Source organism: Ascaphus truei, chromosome 5 (genome assembly GCF_040206685.1).
Source record: "Ascaphus truei isolate aAscTru1 chromosome 5, aAscTru1.hap1, whole genome shotgun sequence".
NCBI lineage: Eukaryota > Metazoa > Chordata > Amphibia > Anura > Ascaphidae > Ascaphus > Ascaphus truei.
This window is the reverse complement of record NC_134487.1, coordinates 283,513,344-283,534,475: the sequence shown is the minus strand read 5'-3', so window position 1 is coordinate 283,534,475 and position 21,132 is coordinate 283,513,344. Positions and strand designations below refer to the sequence as shown.

At 45.7% G+C, this 21,132-nt stretch overlaps 2 protein-coding genes across 11 annotated transcripts in view; one reads left to right on the top strand and one right to left on the bottom strand.

Moving 5' to 3' along the window:
* CACNA2D4 (calcium voltage-gated channel auxiliary subunit alpha2delta 4) overlaps positions 1–21,132 on the bottom strand; it is a 211,204-nt gene that overhangs the window by 73,363 nt on the left and 116,709 nt on the right. The window lies entirely within an intron of this gene.
* Positions 1–21,132, top strand: part of LRTM2 (leucine rich repeat transmembrane protein 2) — a 43,547-nt gene that overhangs the window by 15,437 nt on the left and 6,978 nt on the right. For 2 of the 4 annotated variants that reach the window (XM_075602363.1, XM_075602364.1), the window contains exons 2-4: positions 802–876; positions 4,918–5,063; positions 19,585–20,175. In XM_075602363.1, coding sequence (XP_075458478.1) covers positions 5,015–5,063; positions 19,585–20,175 — 640 coding nt within the window. In that variant the 5' untranslated portion in view covers positions 802–876; positions 4,918–5,014. Of the gene's footprint in view, positions 1–523; positions 877–4,917; positions 5,064–19,584; positions 20,176–21,132 lie in introns of those variants that run through there. The other 2 variants (XM_075602366.1, XM_075602365.1) reach the window with 2 other exon arrangements.

Genomic DNA, 21,132 nt, shown 5'->3' with positions numbered 1-21,132 from the left:
ATATGAGACACACACACACACACACACACACACACACACACACACACACACACACACACACACACACACACACACACACACACACACACACACACACACACACACACACACACACACACACACACACACACACACACACACACACACACACACACACACACACACACACCCTTCTCACCCCAGACCAGTGTGTCAGGTAATCAGTAAATATATGCATGCAGAATGAAAATGTGTGCATATTCATTTTTATTCAAGAAGCAAAGCCGGCAAGGAAAGAACATTGTAAACATGGCACAAAACATATACTGTATTAGGGACCTCCTAACACACAGACATCAGGGGCACATACAACGCCTCCTATCATTTATATCAGGGACACCCCTTAACCCCCTTAGTATCAGGCACACCAACATTCTCACAGACAGGTCCCTCTGGCAGTGAAGTAGTTACACGAGTCCTGCACCTTCGCCCCTCTCCGATTAGGGGAGCAGTGTGGGTTAAACCCTCCCTTCAGTGAAATGAGAAGGACAGATTAAGACCTGAGCCGTATTTTGCCAAGAGATTATGCCCCCGGCAGGAAATTAAACCTGTGTCGGCAGAGGGTGGTCTCCACACCCACCCGCCCTCTTTACACACTCCCAGGGGCGGCAGGACAGAAAATATCTGTTCTCTGGGAGGCATCAGAAAGGCAACACTGTGCCAGCCCAGGCGGCACCCAGACCTTCCTCACCACCTCTTCTTCATCAATACTTTGGCACACAACAGGTAAATATCACTAATTTCTCTCTTCCTCCTCCCCAGCTCTCCCAGAGATGCCCATTGACTTGAAGCAGAGGGATATTTCTGGATACCAGAACAGCTACAAGCCCAGTTAATGTAAGTTCATTCCCATCCTGCCATGTGAATGTTCTTGGTGATGTGTATGTGGGGGGAGGAAGCGCTGTATGAAGCCGCTTTTCATGCCTAATACCTGAGTCACATCAGCTGTGGAATTCGAAAAAGAAATATTTTTTTTTGTGTGAGCACAGAGCTATAAGTGTGTGTTCTAGTGGAAGTGTGCGTGCTGTATGAAAGAGTAATCGTGCATACTGTGTGCAAGTGTACATGCTGTATATGTACAAATGTAAGCGTGCACACATGAATGTGTGTAAATGTACACAAATGTGTAAATAGAAGTGTGCATGAACAGATTAGTGCAAATACAAGCGTTGAAGATGTGTGCATCAATGGGTAGAGGTATGTGAAAGATTTGTAATTTTGCTAAAGTCTGGACATTAGCTGCAAACCGAAAAGCTGTAAAAAAACGTAAAACAGTAGTAAAATTCAGCAAACGCCGCAATCTTTTACCGGCGCAAAGTCTCTGCTAGTGGGGAAAAGTATGGGTTTTTTTCAGCAGTGTGTAAGTAGGGGACCTGTAGTATATTTCTGGGGTCCTCATACACTGTTTGATAATGTAAGAGCCTCTACAAGACTTCGCCATTTCTTGAAACATCTGTGAGTGGAACCCAGACAAACTTTGCACATTTTACTGTGTGCGAGTGTAAGTGTGCATGCATGATATCAATGTGAATGTACATGAATGCCATGTATGTCGGTGCTTTTGTATGCTCGTGGTTAAATAGAAGTATGTCCATGGGTGTACATGTACAGTATATGTATATATAAATATATATATAAGTACATTCAAGCATTTGAATCTGCACATAAATGTGCAGCGATCTGCAGTTGCATTAAGATACATGTGAGAAAGTAACAAAGTTATACCTGTATATTAACAAAGTAACCTGTGTATCAATACAAAGTAACAAAGTTATACCTGTGTACAGGCATACCCCGGTTTAAGGACACTCACTTTAAGTACACTCGCGAGTAAGTACATAGCGCCCAATATGCAAACGGCAGCTCGCGCATGCGCCTGTCAGCACGTCCTGAACAGCAATACCAGCTCCCTACCTGTACCGAAGCTGTGCGCAAGCAGGGAGACTATAGAGCCTGTTACAAATGCGTTATTTACATCATATATACACGTATATGAAGATTGCAGTACAGTATATGCATCGATAAGTGGGGAAAAGGTGTGCTTCACTTTAAGTACATTTTCGCTTTACATACATGCTCCGGTCCCATTGCGTACGTTAATGTGGGGTATGCCTGTATTAATATCTGTGCTGCTGCCGCCGCTCTGTACATGTGGGTATGTGCATGTGAAAGGCCTGTGTGTGCGTGAGCATATTGCTCATTTATCTCATTGAGCTGGGTTTGTAATGTAGGTCACCTCTGCCCTAATGAGATGTGCTAGTCTGGGGGGGACGCGGGCTGTAGGACCTGCAGCATGTACAGTAGGAGTCAGGGCTGAGGCCTCATTCTCTCTCTTGCTCTCCAAGCCCCCAAACCACACAGGTCCCACAGTGACCCCAGATCAGCTGCTTCCTGTCTTGTGAGGTAGCGGCCACAGTGTGACGGGTGAGATGCGGAGTGGCAGAGAGAGAGAGAGGGAGGGATGGGAGGTATGGTAAATTCTTCCTGGGGATGAGCTGAGGGAAGGTCTGGCAGAGGACGCAGGAATAGCAGAGGGTGAGTTACACATTGTGGGTGCAGGGAAGAGAGAGTGACAAAGAGACAGGATCAGAAAATGGACATTGAAGAAAGTAAATAAGTAGTGGTACTGGGTCTGATTCTGTTAACCCTTTCATTGCCAGAGGGGCAAAACCGTTTTGCTGGCCCCTCTGGTTGTGAAAGTGGTTTAAACAAGAGGAAAATGTACACGGGCCCTGTTTTTAAATGGTTTATTTTGTATTTATGTTCAAATGTCAAAAAGATAGGAGCTTTTTCGAGAACAAGTTCCATTTTCTCTTAAATAAACAGAAGAGAAATAGTTATGTAAATTAAAAAGTAGTGGTACTGTGTCTCCCTCACATGTTAACATGTATAAATGCCTCAGTCTGTGCATTGAGTCCCAAGCCGATCAGTGCTCACACCTCACAAATCAATGCCCGGCGGGCACCACAGGCAAGGAGGGGTTTAAGGCTGCCTGTGCTCACCCTGTTCCCAGCCTTTGCAGGGACTCTGATCCCAAACACTGCCCTCTGTAATGTGACTGTTCCCCAATAAGGTCACAAGGAGCCGACACCGGGGATTGAACCAGGCTCCCCTGCTTCAAACGCTGTGTCGTTGTTATCTAACATTAAGATGTTGGACTTTTCTTTCTGCATCAAGTAGAGGAAGTCACCATGAATCCCAGTGTCACCTCCTTGTGACTTTATCTCCCTGTGCCCCAGGCACCAACATTAGATTAGAAGCTCTTCGGGTCAGGGACTCAATGTGCCTGAAAAACTCTATGCACAGCGCTGTGCAGGCTGCACAAGAGAAACACAGCGCTGTGCAGGCTGCACAAGAGAAACATATTACTGCACAGCGCTGTGCAGGCTGCACAAGAGAAACACAGCGCTGTGCAGGCTGCACAAGAGAAACATATTACTGCACAGCGCTGTGCAGGCTGCACAAGAGAAACACAGCGCTGTGCAGGCTGCACAAGAGAAACACAGCGCTGTGCAGGCTGCACAAGAGAAACATATTACTGCACAGCGCTGTGCAGGCTGCACAGCGCTGTGCAGGCTGCACAAGAGAAACACAGCGCTGTGCAGGCTGCACAAGAGAAACATATTACTGCACAGCGCTGTGCAGGCTGCACAAGAGAAACATATTACTGCACAGCGCTGTGCAGGCTGCACAAGAGAAACATATTACTGCACCTCTATTAAAAAGGCAAACTCGGTTTGTTAAAAATGCATTTCCCCACTAGTGGGGCTATACAGAAAGAAATCTAAAATACAATGATCTATATGTTCTTATAGGTTTCTGCAGAATATAAGGAATAAACTAGTGGCATTCCAGGGGTCTTCACAGCAAGTTATACATTTACTGGGCAGGGATCAACATTTCGGTATACTTGCTGTGAAGACTAGTTCTTTTCTTGGATGGTTGACGGTTTGTGTGTTGAAGCAAAGGGAAAGACTCTAGCTGATTTCAAAACGATCCCGTTTCTTTGATCAATCTGGTGCTGTTTTGTTCACCCTGGTTTAGCAGCTGGGAGACTTTTAGTAAATAAAACCCTATTTACACTGTATGGGAAGATGCTAGACAGCAACTTCCGTCAAGGAAGAGCACTGTGAAAAAACACATTAACTGACAGAGGAGCTAAGCACGGAGCGGAGGAACGGAGCGGATAAAGACGCAAAGGGACATTTGGCCGCGGCTGTTTTGCCGCGACTGGATGACCGCCGGAGTTCGGCCACAGACGGACACCTTGCCGCCGGTCACTTCTAAAGAAAGTTTTACAGGTTAGGGGGTTAATTGAAGGGTTTTAGCAGTTAGGGTAGGGGGTTAATGTTCTTAGGGTAGAGGGTTAATTTAAGGGGTGTAAGTGGTTAGGGTAGGGGGTTAATGTAAGGGTTTTAGTGGTTGGGGTAGGGGGTTAGGGTAGGAGTTTTAGGGGAAGGGCTTAGGGCTGGTGGTTTAGGCACTTACCTTAGTAGTGAAGCAGCCAGCGGCGACAGGTCCCAGTGGCGGGATGAGTCCCGGCAAAGTGCCGGCGGTCATTTGCTCATGGCGAAATGGCCGCGACCTAATGTCCTAGGCCGGAGCGAAGGCGTCGGTGAACCCCGGAACATTTGCCTCTTTACGCTCAGTTTATTCCCTCTCATACTGTACGTGTTCTGTACATTGCAGGAGGTTTTAAGCCCCTTTATTTCTACACAACAAACTGCTGCTGTGCACTGTGTATATACAGTGTGTCTGTACCTGCGCAGGTAAGGAGTGTCCCCGGCGAGGAGGTGGGAGGGACCAACAGGTGACAGGCGGGTGGAATTGTCATGTCCTGGTATACTACAGACTCTTAGTGTGTCTCTGTCCTCGCAGGGCTGACGCTGTCCTGTGAATCGATTGGAACCAAACAGACCGACCCATGTGAAGTGAGCGCAGTCTGCAGCGCCCCCGCACGCGGAGTGAGGGCAGGATGCGTGAGGCACGGAGGCGCTTCCCCCGCAGATGGGCACAAGGATCCTGTAGGTACCCAAATCCTTAAACCCTGTAGGGGTTATTTATGAAAATCTCTGGGATTCTTTTATACACTGTAGCACTGACAGTTTACACACCGCTGTATATAACATTTTGCAGGCGCAATGAATCCCTACTCCAAAGAGCTTACAATCTAATTGTTGGTACCTGATCCAAATGAGCTGCACAAGAGCATAGTGTTATTATTGTGTACTCTGGATCAGGGGAAATGATGCACGAATACATATACTAATATATACAAAACTAGAAGACGTAGTCATTTATAACAATAATAATAAGCTTAGCAATATACTGTATATATTTTGGATGGTAGATTAACATATAGTTAAGATACTAACCTCTCAATATGCATTTTGAGCATTTATGAACATTCACAGACAACAGAATAAGTTAAAATAACACACCCATTATACTAACACCCATTGTGGGATAAAGATACATAGTGAACCATACTGGATTATTGTTAGCTATTATAGGTTAAAAGTGCGGCTTGAGTTTGGTTACGCACGCAAGGCAAGCTCAAAATAAAGGTAGGGTTTCAAAATCACAAAAATCCTCCTTCTGGATAAACAATGTACTTTATTTTTCTGCCCACGTTTTCAAGCAGAAAACTTAATGTACTTATGGTATCGGGTTGCAAGTCATTCAGTGTATGTAACTAGTGTTTCCCCATTGTACCGCGCTATGGAATAGGGCAGTGATTTTCAAATCGGGGTTCCGCAGGTTCCCCAGAATTTCTAAATCAAATTCTGGGGTTCCCTAACCAAAAAAAGATAAGGTTGAAAACGACTGGAGTAGGGTGGCACTTTATAAATAAGTAAATGATCATAGTTTTAATGATAATAAAATGATAATAAAATAACTTCCTTCTGTGTGCGTAATTCTCCACGGTGCATCCTACCATTAACCTGTCAAGTGCCAGGGGTGCTACCATCTCATTGCTGTTAAAAACAAGTGATACGGTGCCTGTTTTCACCAAGCCTAAGCCTGTTCAAAGCTCTCTGGACCCCATCATCAAAAGGTTAACACTGTAAACTAAACATATTGCTAGTATATGTACCCCTCACTGTATTGTATAGATACTATGTTACCGTCACACAGAAGAAGAAATGCTAGAACAAGGGATCACTGAATGGGGAGGTTGGTACCCAGTCAGGGGGAATCTGAGAACGACCTTCAGTGAACGTGCAGTGGGTGCATGAGCTAGTATGCCAGCAGGGATGGGAAAGTTGGCCTGCCAGCCACACTATGCCACTCACACACAGTCACAGATAAACTTTATATAACCTGAGTGTCCAGGCACTGCCAGCCTGTTACCAGCCCCAGACAAAGAGAGTAACTCGCCGGGGTCTGGGTATCAGACAATCTAACATTATAATGATGGCATTTGCTTTCTTGCATCTCTTAAATGAAGTTAGGAGAACGGATGGGAAGGTCGCTGCATTTGAAGTAGGTGAGGGCTTCAAGCTAGTATGAATCCCAGTATCTGCTCCTTGTGACCGTGGGAAAGTAACATCATCTCCCTGGGCCTCAGGCACCACCATTAGATTGTAAGCTCTTCAGGTCAGGGACTCACTGTGCCTGAAACATTCTATGTTCAGAATATTCTTGGGATATATATATATACACACAAATATATACATATACACAAATATATATACACAAAGTTCCTCGCCCCCCTGTCTGCACTGCCCCCTGCTGGTGCCCCCCTCCTTACCATGTCTCCAGTGGTAAATGATGTTGGCAGGGGGGGGTCACGTGACACCACGTTGCCATGGTAAAGTAACGTCACCCCACAGCGTCATTTGACGACGTGTTGCCATGGCGACGCATCGCCGGAGCCAAGGTAAGTGAAGTTACAAAGGCCTCACGTGATCCACCAGCATTTCATTTAAATGCCTTGGGGAAGAGCGCGGGGCCTCTGCAAACGCCGCGCCCCCCAGTTTGCGTACTTCTGCATTAATCAATGTTCACAATCTTTTGTATAGTGCCAATTTAATGGCAAATACACAGTGGTTTAGTTTGATACATAAACCCCAAGGGCCCTATGTATAAAGCTTCACTAAAAGCTCTCTTGTCACAGTAGAGCAGCAAATTCATGCGTCTTTCTAGCCAATGTATAAAACTGATTTGAATGTTTCCTGCAGCCACTACCCCTCTCCCCCCACTAAGAAACAAATACTAGGGGTGGCATTAGAGGCGGAGTTTGGACAATGTTGCACATATGCAAATAATACGTATAATAAAATTGCAAGTATTCCCCACTTTCGTGCGCCAGAAATGTGTCAAAATTGGCCGTAGCGTAAAAAACAAACGCGCAAAACAATGACGAATTAATTGATAAGTACCAACATGACGCACGCCAGACAATATGCAACCGTGCGACACATGTAACAACACGAATACGGACACCAACGTATGCTGCTAATCATTCCAGGGGAGACATTGATTTCTGATACAAAGCACTCTTTCATTTCCTTGAAAACAAAATGACGTATCTATTATTTGTACATCACTCTCCAAGACTCAACCTGAAGGGGAATAACGTGCAGGAGAATTCCTAATGAAGAGATCCGTTTCTGCAGTTCTATGGGACAGGCAACTCCCCGGCACGCACGGGGTTAATGCAATGAGTGTCCAGTAGGGATCGGTGAAGGTTTGCTGTATTTTTTAGAAGCGTATAACCCCTTCTCTGCTACACGGGGTCGGTGGAGTAATGCATTGCTAGAGCCGCAAATTCAGACAAGTACCTCCTAAATGGATACAATTCATTCTAAATTAGCGTGAGAACGGACTTTCACTAGTTGCCTGGAAATGGTCTGGGACCTGAAAACGTGGACTCTGTACCACGTGTGCCCTAAATACGGTCTCTGGAAAGTCTTAGGATTTCAAGTGAGCGTGGGGCAGCCAGGTGAGTGGGAGATAAAGTCACACGGAGGGACCGTGGCGTCCGGCATTCCTTTATACCAGGGGTCTCAAACCCGGTCCTCAGGGGCCACCAACAGGCCAGGTTTTATGGATATCCCTGCTTGAGCACAGGTGGCTCAATCAGTGGCTCAGTCTTCGACTGCACCACCTGTGCTGAAGCAGGGATATCCATAAAAGTTGGCCTGTTGGTGACCGAGTTTGAGACCCCTGCTTTATACGGAACGTATACGTCTTGTGATTGTGCGATATTTGCTGAATCCGCAAATGCTTCATGTGCTCCCAGGATTCGTCAGATATTCTTACCCGCCAATATACAAGATATTCCGGGGTAACGACCGCAGATATTACTAAATGACAAGTGGCTTCGGGCGCGTGTCAGCCTCCGCCCCCTCCGGTGCCTGGGTGGGCCTGCCTACCGTCCACCTACTAACCTAACGGCAAGTCCTGTTTTTAACCGGGAAAGGCATTAACGTAGGATGGAAGCAGGGGGTCTCTGGCGCGGAACCCTATTGATTTCAGCTCCGGAGACCCCTTGCTTCTGAAGATATATACAGCTCAACCCCCTTATAACGCTGTGCTTGGGGTCCAAAGAATCACATCGCGCTATAAGCGGATCGCGTTAGAAATAATGTACAGTTGTATGCATTGTACAATAAAGTATTTAAGACGCCAATAATAGTGTTGTAAAGTATTCATAAATACGAAAATTGGGAGCCACGCTTGCATTGCGTTATAAGCGGATTCGTGTTGTAACGGATCGCGCTATAATGGGGTTGAGCTGTACTTCTGTATGGAGTGGCCGGTAGCTGCACCACTTACTTATTTACTCCCCATGGAGACTGTGATGGCAGATACAGGAGATATATTTAAGGAAAGACATGTATTTAGAAATGAAAGTATACAGGGATATGCCACATACGTTAGACATAGGAAGAGTATTTAATCCAGGGAGAAGTGGGATTGTTATTACTGGGGTCAGGAAGGATTGTTTCCCTTATGATACGATAATTGGTAAATGCGTCACTGGGTTTTTGTTGCTTCCTTCGGATTAATAGAACTATAAATATAGGATGGGGATCTCACCCAATTATAACAAAGGTTGAGTTTGATAGATACGTGTATTTTAACCGTATCTACTATGTGACTATAATAGCATAAGTGTTACAAACATTGTCCGTATAAAATTGGGTAAGTCCATTAAAAAGTTATTGCAAACTGCAGAGGTGTTGATACATTTCCCGCTCAATATAACATAAAAACAATTCTTTTCCTGAGGTGCCTGGAACGTACCAGCACTGAAGCAGCTAATCCCACCAGTGCCGATTTATATCTGTCTCCCTGAAGTCCGATCAATTTATCACTTTCCAGAGGAAAAACGAGGCATCAAAGAGAAACATCTAAACCAGGGGTGGGCAACTCCAGTCCCCAAGGGCCAACAACAGGTCAGGTTTTCCGGGAACTCCCTGCTTCAGCACAGGTGACAATCAGTGGCTCAATCGAAGAATGAGCCACCTGTGTTGAAGCAGGGACTGATTGAGCCACCTCTTCTGAAGCTCATATTGCTCCATATAACCGCACCCTATACTGTAACTCCTCCCTTCAGACTTTCTGCTGCACTATTTCTACATTGGAGCACTGTACGAGCAGCCAGCTAGAGCCAAACTAAGGGCGCGCTTATAGTGCCGGCGACACGACGGCGACCGAAAACAAATGCATTGCCGTTGGCGCGTGTGCTTACAATGCGCGCAACGGCGACAAAGCGACGGAGCGAAAACTGGTAGCCGGCAAAATTTGATTTTTCAAGGGCTGTCGCGTCACGTGACGGCACTTGAACCAATCAAATTGCCGGAAACACGCACCGCCGCCGCCCGGCGAAATATAACTTTCGCCGGTAGCGACGGGTGACAGCACCCGTCGTGTCACCTTCGCTATCGACGGCACTATAGGCACGGCCTTAGTTGGCTATCCCTTGAGTCCAGGCGCAAGGTACAGTTTTCCTGTCTAACTTTCTGGACAAGTTACCCAATTATCTAAGCAGGCTTCTCACCCATACTGCAGCCAGCACTTATCGCCTCAGATCCATCTCCAGAAACCTGCTTATGGTTTCAAGTTCAATAAAAGGAACCAATTTCTCTTCCTTCTTTTACCGGGCTCCACACTTTTGCAACAATTCCTCAAAAACGCCCCCTGTTTAAGATCGTTCAGGACCTCGGCTGTTTTATACTCTAAACATGTATTGTAGCTCAATAATGTTGACACCATGTATTCTGTACCCGGGACATACTTGAAAATCAAACTTAACTCTCTGTATTTTTCCTGGTAAAATATTTGAGAAATATACAGCATGGTTAAAGACGGAATAGTTATATATCGCCTCATTATGTGCAGAATCACTGCTCTCCATCATCGCTTCACTTTCTTGTACTAAGTGACGTTTGTAGAGTGAGAGGTGGGACACACCACCCTCCTTGCAGGTAAAGAGCTGGAGGACACCAGCGCCTGCCCGCTCAAACCTGCTTCAGCTCCAGTTATCACGGTGTGAATTATTTAGGAGGAAGGCGCTGGGGATCGGGTGCCCGCTCTCAATTCATATGCACAGATCAGCTTTCAGCTGCCTAGGCTGAAATTACACACGTCTAACTCCCACTGCGCTGTCACTGCCATCTCCCCCATGCCATCTGTCAGCCAGGCCCCCTGCATTCCTTTACAGACACTACTGCTGCAAAGGGGACACCCACACAGTGCCCACAGAGGGGGCCAGGGGTCACTCACCCGGGCACAGCTGGCATTCATAAAACATTATTCTGATAATATCCTTTCTGCGTGTTATCTCTCACACGCATTACAGGGTTAAGCATGGAGGAGCTACACAATGAGCAAATATTATTTTAATTATATCGCACTGACAATCTACACAGCTCCATACCTAGAGTTTCACTGGCACAATTAGTCCCTTCAATTCAGTCCACTTTGCATATTATAATGGGATTCCCATAACTTGAGAGCACTCCGCATTATAAAACCTTCCCTCCCACCACTTCTGTTTTATCCTTTAAGATATATTTAATAGCTCAACAGATTTAGGAACTAAAGTCTAATGGGAAAAGGTGCATCAAACAAACAAAAAAATGAATTATTACAAACACACACATTAACATATATAGTGTACGTACCCACACACAGAATATATATATAAGTTATGGTGGGCGAAAAAGTGAAAAAGGCAACAAGAAACCTCCACCCTATACCATATAGCAAATAAAAATATCGCTTGTGAGCACATTCACATGTAGGTCTACAACCCTGCTTTTCGCCATTATCACCTAGCATACAGTGCTTCCACTGCAGAAAGGGATTCTGGGAAATGACATGCAAACGAGTTTACTAGCGTTGCATCTTATCCCAGGCTAACTGAAAAGCTGTGTTAAAGCAGCGAGCATTAGCTTATAAGGGTTCCATGTAAAAATGGACAGGAGGCAAAAGGTGACAATGTGTGCTCATTTGCATGTAATTTCCCAGAATCCATTGCTGCAGTGGAAGCACTGTATGCTAGGTGATAATGGCGAAAAGCAGGGTTGTAGCCCTGTCTAAGATATGTGAATGTGCTCACAAGCGATATTTTTATTTGAGATAGATATATAGCTATAGATAATCACACACACACAAACATATATACATACACACACACCTAAGGCCTGGGACATAGTGATTTTGTCCGGGCTGAGGCGCGCTGAGGCTCAGGGAAAGCGGTGCTTTCCCTGGCATTACACAGCGCGCCGTCCGTGGGCGTGTCGGGGGCAGGTCTGGGGGCGGGCCAGTGACGTCACGGAGCTGGTTTGCCCTCATTGGGCAAACCGCTCATGTGACCGGCCCTGCGCTCTGGCGAGAGCCAAATTTGAAAACTGTGTGCGACACACGCTTCCCCAAGCGTGCGGACGCGTGCGCGAGCCCCTGCTAAAGCCGCTCTCATTGCCACTGCAGGGGCTCAGTGCCGAGCAGCAGCGCGCCTCAGCACGGGTCAGCCCGAGGCCTAAGGCTGAGTCCCCACTGGCGCTGAGAATGCTGAGCGGGTGGCGCTTGGTGCTGTTACTTACATATATATATATTGTAGCAGAGTTGAACCTAAGGGGACCAGAAAAGGTTTCCTCTATACATAGCACTCAATGCTAGATTCTAATAACCGGATAGCATTGATCCAACAGATAATTACTGTGTGGGTCTTTAGACCCATAGTACCCGAAAAGACCAAGAAAAAATAATAAAGTTTTATTAATTCCAATATTTGATTAAAAACACATAACTGCATTCATACATTAAAATGACTCAGTTGCAAGTAGCTAGATAGGTGACTGTGTCTCAGTCAAAGGTATACACATCTATCTATAAACATCTATTCCAGAATAAATACCATAGTAGTGTGATCTATAGTGTAGTCCCGGCAAAACAGTAATTACTGTGATAAATGCTTATTCTCCTAGGTGTATATCATAATACATAAATATACATATCATTCAATTGATATCCTTTGATATGCAAGTTCCGGCTCACGCGATGCGCGCGCACGCACGCTCGGTGCTTTTGTAAATAACATTTTTAAACTTTCCCGCTTGCTCAGATATCCCGCAATTGCGCAGCCCTTCCTCCCCCCACGCGCGTCCGCAAGTTGCAGGACACCCGGCGCTCATGCTCTAAGCATGAGCGCGCTCAACGCCAGCGGGGACTCAGCCTAAGGCCTGGGACATGGTGATATGAAGAGCGCTGGGCAGCACTGACGCTCATGCTCTCCTGCTCAAGCAGGAGATTTTTCGTGTCCCTGCATGAGCGTCAGCGAGTGCGCTTGTGTGCTGGGTGGGAGGCTGGGCTAAGGCGCCACGTCACGGACTGCCATTGGCTTCTGGCAGTCACGTGATCAGCCCTGTGCTTCCCTCAGCGGCAAAATTTACACTTGCCTGTCTCCTGCATTTCCACACGCCTCCGCACGCCTGCGGAAGCGCCGTCTAAAGCCGCGCTGATAGGGATAATGTTTCCCCTCAGCGCGGCTCAGCACGGTCTTTTTGACCATGTCCGAGGCCTTAGTTTGACTGGCTGCTCATACAGTGCCTCAATAAAAAAAGAGTGCAGCACAAAGACAGAAGAAGAGATGGGGTTATAGGGTGCGGTTATATGGGGCAATAGGAGGACTTAAAGGGAGAGGTTTCATGGGACAATAGACGTTATAGGGAGAGGTTATATGAGGCACTAGGAGGAGTTATAGGGAGAGGTTATATGAGGCAATAGGAGGAGTTATAGGGAGAGGTTATATGAGGCAATAGGAGGACTTATAGGGAGAGGTTATACTGTATGAGTAATATGAGTTAAAGGGAACTATTATATGGGGTAACAGGAGGAGTTATAGGAAGCGGTCATGTGGAGTAATAGGAATTATAGGATGTGGTTATATGGGGCAATAGAAGAAGTTATAAGGAGAAGTCACTTGGCAAATATATAGTGAAATATATTCGAGGGAAGCACAAAGTTCTGAAAGGGAAATTAGAGCTTGATCGTCGTCAATTGCCATACAAGTCAATGGAAGTTAACGCAGACCAAGTTCTGATTTCCACTTATCAGAGCGCCATGAATCTCCCCCAATGTGTTTTGTGTATTTTCTTTCACATTTTGGCTCTTATTTACTAAACTGTGCTAAGGCAGAAGGCACTTTTGGGAAGGCTCCTTACAGTCACTAGAATGAGTCTTCCAGCCCCGGTGTCTTATGCCTCAGTGCCAAAATATGGACCTTTGTGCATTAAACAAACCCATGCCCTTAGCGACTGTAATTCCTTCCACCGAGCTCCCTGGTAAACAAGCTTCTAACCTCTGACCCTAAATGACACAACAGGTAGTACCTGATGGACGGCCAGGGCGTAGAGCCATGGCAGACCCCCTAATCTTACCTGGTCATTTGGTGGTGCTCAGCTGCTTGTTATTCTAGAAAGGACTCCTGTCTCTCACTGTCTTGCTGTTCTTGCAACAATAAGGATACGTTTCTGTCTTCTATAATAAATTCATTATTATTAATCCCCCCGCTGTGTGTGAAGGTTTAATAGAACACAGCCACTTCGTATTTTTGGAACACACAGATCTCCATACTCCATATACGGAGCAGAGTACTGTGTGTGTGTGTGTGTGTGTGTGTGTGTGTGTGTGTGTGTGTGTGTGTGTGTGTGTGTGTGTGTGTGTGTGTGTGTGTGTGTGTGTGTGTGTGTGTGTCTGTCTTAAAAATATACAGAAAAAAGGGACAGGCACTCCTATCTGCAAAAAAGTGACATTTATTGACTCAATGTTTCGGTCCCCACTTGAAAAAGGTCCCCGAAACGTTGAGTCAATACTGCTGCGGCAGCATTTATTCTTAGTAATCACTGGCATGTACCTGGCATGTTCCTGGAATGCCACTCTGTTCACCCGGAGCATGCCGGGCTCCTTTTGCCTTCCCAGCCAGGCGCATTACACGGCTGGCGCGCGGTTGATGTGTTAATTAATAATGGTTCAGGATTTACTAGGCTGCAATGCTTCGCGTGACCGCCAGATGGCATAAATTCATGAATTGTAATGCAGTATATATATGTATATGTATATATATATATATACTGTATAACAACAACCTCTATAACCCCTAACATACACATACAGTACTGTATATGCACATCAATGATACTATAGGCCGTCCCCTGGCGAGATGTGTTTGCAGCAGAGAGAGAACCGCTGCTCTCTCTGCGCAAACATCGGCACATTAAAAATTATTTTAAATACATTTTTATTGATAGTGTAGATGTGCAGGGGGTCTCCGGAGCTGAACCGCGTTGGTTTCAGGTCTGGGGACCCCCTGCTTCCCGAGATACAGCCCCCTTTATGAGGTGCCGGTATCCCTCTGCGTTTAAAGGTCCCGATCACGTGATCGCGGCCTGTAAACAAAGCAGAGGGATACCGGCACCCCCTATAGGGGCCTGTATCTCGGGAAGCAGGGGGTCCCCAGACCTAAAACCAAAAAGTTTCTGCTCTGGAGACCCTCTGCACATGTACAGTATGAATAAAAAACATATATAAACACTTGTTCCTTACCTTAGCGGCTATGTGCTACGGTCATGAAGCAGCATTTCTGTATTTTAATAATATTGTACAGTGAGCAGGGGGCTCCCTGAGCCAGAAATTAATGCTCAGGGACCCCCCCTGCTCCTGCACAATATTATTAAAATACAGAAATGCTGCTTCATTACCATAGCGGATAGCCGCTAAGGCAATGAAGGGGTTAACTCACCGTGCCCGCTTTATTGTGAGTAGCGGGGGTGGGTGAAGGGGGTATTTGGCCCTTGGTGTGAGTTTAGGACTTGCGGGGGGGTTGCGGGTGCACTTAACCCCCTTCACGACCGTAGCAGTTAATACCGCTACGGTCATGAAGGGGTTAAGCCCTCCCGCTACCCCCCCGCAAGCCCTAAACAAGCACCGTTGGGGCTAATACCCCCTTCACCCACCCCGCTACCCACAATAAAAAAAAACTCACACACAGCAGCCGCCAAAAAATAAATAAATAAATCTAAATAAATAAATGACTATAAATAAATTCATTTGAAATACATTTTTATTGATAGTGTAGATGTGCAGGGGGTCTCCGGAGCTGAACCGCGTTGGTTTCAGGTCGGGGGACCCCCTGCTTCCCGAGATACAGCCCCCTTTATGAGGTGCCGGTATCCCTCTGCGTTTAAAGGGCCCGATCACGTGATTCCATAGCATAACTGTGTTGCATGCTAGCCTTCTCAAAATTCTGATGCTTGTCCCATAAAGCAGATAATAAATTTGTATAGTTACCAGAGTAGCCAGAACTGGTCCGGTGACAGAGACAGCACACAGTGGTATAGAAAAAAACTGTATTAAAGATAACGCAGGACATCAAAACCAACGTTTCGGTCCTCAACAGGGACCTTCCTCAGGATAGTGCCACTGTGTGCTGTCTCTGTCACCAGACCACCGGATCAGTAACTATACAAGTTTATTATAAATATAAATATACATATATATATACATATATACACATATATATATACATATATATATATATATATACACACATATATATACACACACACACATATATATATATATATATATATATATATATATATATATATATATACACACATACATATACATACCTGTATATATATATAAATATATATATATACACACATACATATACATACCTGTATATATATATAAATATATATATATACATACATACACACACACACACACACACACACACACACACAATACGATGCCGTTTGGAAACGAAATCAGCAGGCAGCACTCCAGAATTGAACAATCAAGTGTACAGGCAGTCCTCGTTTTACAACGCTTCACTTTACAACGAATGGCTTATCCAACGCTATTCAATGCATACCTATATTAATTTTTACAACGCCAAAATGGCTTATCCAACGCTCTCACGATGCCAAAATGGCTTATCCAACGCTCTTACGACGCTTTGCAACGTTGTGTATGTGTGTGTGTATATATATATATATATATACACATTCACATAAACAACGTTGCAAAGCGTCGTAAGAGCGTATATATATAATATTATACTATATAATATTATATTATACTATATATAATATGCCGGCAGGCAGCAGGAGGCCATCCCTTTAAAATCTCAGAGCCTGTTCAAAATAGAATACAGCTTAGAAATGCAACAAATGGTGTATAAAAGCACTGTGGGCCTATGATGTAATCTGTGGCAGATACTCATTACTGATCACTAGGAACAGGACAGAGCCCCGTTCATCTTCCTAAGCCATGATTATACAGAAAAATGCGCGTGGAGCCGCGTGTAGCAGAGCCGCGCGCCTGAAAAACAACATTAAAAAAAACAATAGCAGCGCTTATACCTGTTGCGGCGTGCACCGCGTGTAACTGCAGGGTGGATGTCTCCTGGCGCGATCCTCAGATTTGCTCTTGGCTGGCGATGCCGCGTCACGTGAGCAGTTCCAGCCAATGAGGGCAAACCGCTCACGGCCACGCCTCCCCATCTCCGCTTTGCATTTTCCCTGATATAATCAAGATGCCACTCGGCGGCAGCGTGAGGGCGACGTCACCGGATCGCGCTGCCGCTCAGCGGCATCTGGTATAATGGAGCTCTGAGAGGGGTCAGATAGCCAAAGTCCCCTGCTGCAAAAAACAGCACATGTATCAAAGGTATCAAATGAAATGTCCATAGTAAGGTGTTTGCAAATGTTTCTGTAGCAGCATTAAACCAGGGAAACGTCTAACCAATACACGAAGAGGCAATGTGCAAGGTTGTGCTGATGCAGATGATGCAGATGCCTGGAAATCTCAATCCAGGGCAACCACTTTGATACTTGTACATCAAAGCAGAACATTATCTATCTGTTCCCCAGGAAAATAAGGACAGAACCTTCGGGAGTGAACGGGTTAATAGTGTATGTTAAACGCCCATTTGTGGTTCTCGGTGAAACTGCACATGTTACAATGTATCTAAAGCAGCGGTGGCCAACTCCTGTCCTCAGGGGCCACCAACAGGTCAGGTTTTCAGGATATCCCTGCTGCAGCACAGGTGGTACAGTTAGAATGACTGAGCCACCTGTGCTGAAGCAGGGATATCCTGAAAACCTGGCCTGGTGATGGCCACCCCTGATCTAAAGTTTGTTCACCGCGGCCCACAGTAAGGAATCCCCAGTGGGCGGGAGGTGTGGGTGGAAAAGAATCCTTTCTGCCGCTGCAAATCTTGTTAGACCTCCTCTCCCAGCCACAGCTCCCCAGGATCACAGCTCTGTCTCTGCATGTCACAGGGAACCTGGTTACATGCTTAGTCCCATGAAAACTGAAGTGTTAACACCACTGCCGAGCAATGCATTGCAGCCTCCCTCCATCAGGAGTGAAGGGGTTAAAGATGCCGTTCCATTTAGAAATACGCACAGGAGTTTCAATAACGTGAAAGCTCTCCCTCATATGACACTTTGCCATCCATTTTTAACATGGACTAAAAGTCACTGAATACCAAAAATCAGGATACTATATGCAACTCGGGATGCCCCAACTGAATGAGGACAAAGGTAAATACAGCAGGGAAATGTAGATTTTTTTTTTTTTACATTTAGTGGGTGCTACAGGCAGCAAAGACCTAGTCAGGGTATATAACATACCTGTATATAGCAAGAGGGTAGCCGAGCACACCAAACAAAAGATGCAAAAAGATTAGTGCAAAAAGATCATTTTAATGACTGAACAGTTATAGAATGTTCTATGACTGTGTTCAGTCATTAAAATTACCTTTTTGCACTAATCTTTTTGCATCTTTTGTTTGGTGTTCTCGGCTACCCTCTTGCTAAAAGTCACTGGACCCATGATGTCAGAGTGGCAGTGATGTCAGCGGGGAACAATATCAGCTCCTCGACACTTCCCCTCAAGGCACGTTCTATAGCGCCGTGCGCGTGCGCGGATTTTTAGTTGGCTGACGTCAGTCCGCCTTTCTATAGAAGACCCGCGCGCGCGCGGCAGGGAGAGGGGAGCCGACAGACAGTGGCGAAGATGAGGAAATTCATCTGTTCGCGCTACTGCCTGCGCTCAAATGTATGTATATATGTATGCATGTGTATGTATGTGTGTGTGTGTGTGTAGATGTGTATGTATTTGTGTGTCTGCGCTAATCTAATACATTTTTTATTTTTAACAATGTTTTCTTTTTTAATAAATAATAAATTACACATAAACACACACACACACACACACACACACACACACACACACATACATACACACACACATAAACACACACAAACACTGTATACTCACACAGTATACTCACACTATACTCACGAAAAGCATGCGTCACGTGCACGCGCTTTCGCATAGGCACGCACGGCCGCATGCTGTATAGAACAGCCCTAAGACTTGCTCTGTGGAATGTCAGGATGCACGAGGTGGGGGGAGGTCACCATTCCTGAGACAGGCCTTCTGTTCAGATAATCACAACTCTAGGACTTCAGTCCTCTCTCCATCTCCATGAGACAAGAGCTGTGTCACAAGAAAGCTGACCTGCCACATCTCTTACACTACTGTAGGCCAGTATTACTCATGAATAACTCACACTTGTCTCTCTTCCTTTTTTGTGTCCTCTGTCCCTCCCTCTGGTGTTGCTTTCTCTCTTTTCTTCTCCCCTCCTACTTCTCCCTCTCCTTCCTTCTACTTTCCCTGCTCTTCCTTTATCTTTCCTTTCCCAAACTCTGCCCTTTCCTCTACCTCTCATACTCTCTTCCCCCTGTATATATTACTCTCTGCTTTACACCCTCGCCTCACTGCCCCAATGTCCTCTTCCATTGCATCTCTTGATTTCTCATTTCACCCCCTTCTACTATCAATCTCCCTCCCTTCCCTTTCTCTCATCCTCTTCACATTTCTGTTACTCACTCCCTTCTTATTTTCTCTTCTTTCGATGCCTTAAAATATTCATCCTCTTTCCCTATTTCACTCTTCTCTTCTTCTCCTTCCTCCTTTCTTGCTTCCACCTCTTCTCGCTCTGGCCTCCAGTCCTTGCCTGCTGGTTATCCCTCTGCGCTGCTAAGACCCTTCTTCCCTGCCCCTCCTCTTGCACATGCAACACCAGCAGCCTGGAGGTGGACTGCAGCAGCCGGGGTCTCACCTCCGTGCCCCCTGACATCCCCCTGGACACTCGCACCCTCCTACTGCTCAACAACCGTCTCAGCTCCCTGCCTGGGGACTCCTTCTCTAACCTGAGCTCCCTTCACCGCCTCGACCTCTCCAACAATTTCTTGGACCAGCTGCCCTCGGAGCTACTGGGGGAACTGGGGAACCTCACCGAGCTGCGCCTGCGCAATAACAGTATCCGCAGCCTGGACCGTGACCTCCTGCACCAGCTGCCCCTCTTGCGTAGGCTGGACCTCTCCCTCAATGGCCTCTCCCAAGTGCCCTCTGGGCTTTTCGATGACCTGCCCACACTGCACTGGCTTTCGCTGCGCTCCAACCGGCTGCAGAGCCTGGACAGGGTGACCTTTGAGCCGCTGAGCAGCCTGCAGCAGATCCAGCTGGGGGACAACCCCTGGGAGTGTGACTGCAACCTGCGTGACTTTAAGCACTGGATGGAATGGTTCTCCTACCGAGGTGAGAGCATCTGCAACTCACAAACACAGGTCTCTTACCCAGGCTTAGGGCCAGTGCAGAATAAAGACCTAGATAATAAACCTGTTAATCCACCAACAGGAGCTTCATAGATGTAATAATATGCACTTTCCAAGCATCACTTATCAAATGGCCCGAGTGAAAAGGAGACCTGTGAGGTTTGGAAAGCAATGTACATGTGAAGACGAGACTTGTGAGGTATGGTAAATTCTGTACACACGAAGAAGAGTCCTGTGAGGTTTTGACAGCTCTGTACACGTGAAGAAGAGACCTGTGAGGTTTGGAAAGCTCCATAAACCCTATTACATCTATGAAGAATATGTGTTGGTTCATTAAAAGGAATTTCACAATAAAAGCGGTATTTTCACCAAGCAATCACTATATGATCAAAAATAATTATATGCAGTAATATCTCAGTTTGAGGAGTTATCATCTAAAATGTGTGGGATTCTGATCCTCATAGACATAGCCCTTTGGAATAACTGTATCAATATTGAGGGAAACAAAAGGACAAATAGAAATGTAACCAAATGTGAATATGCGATCAGAGCTCACGTAACATTTTACGAAGGCACTGGTTGTGTTATTATGTTAGGACAGTGTTTCCTTCCATATACATATATAACATACAGTACCGGTTATTACTGCTGTGTAATACATTTGAGCCTTAGGTTTTCTAACAGTATCTTTAAAAGATTTGACAACCAAATTGGTAACACTCTTGAGGGTAGGTATCAGCTATTGTTCTCTGTAATGCGCTGTGTGTAGGGTCTACCACCTTTTCCCGCTAGCTCTAGCCTACGTAAGTCTGTCGTACAACCCTTATCTGGGAATCCAAGGGCTCATTGTCTTATACAATATATTTGTACTATGCTTCAGAAAGGCAGTAAGCCTTTCCATTAGCGTCACTTAATGTTTCCTTAATATATCCTTTGGTCA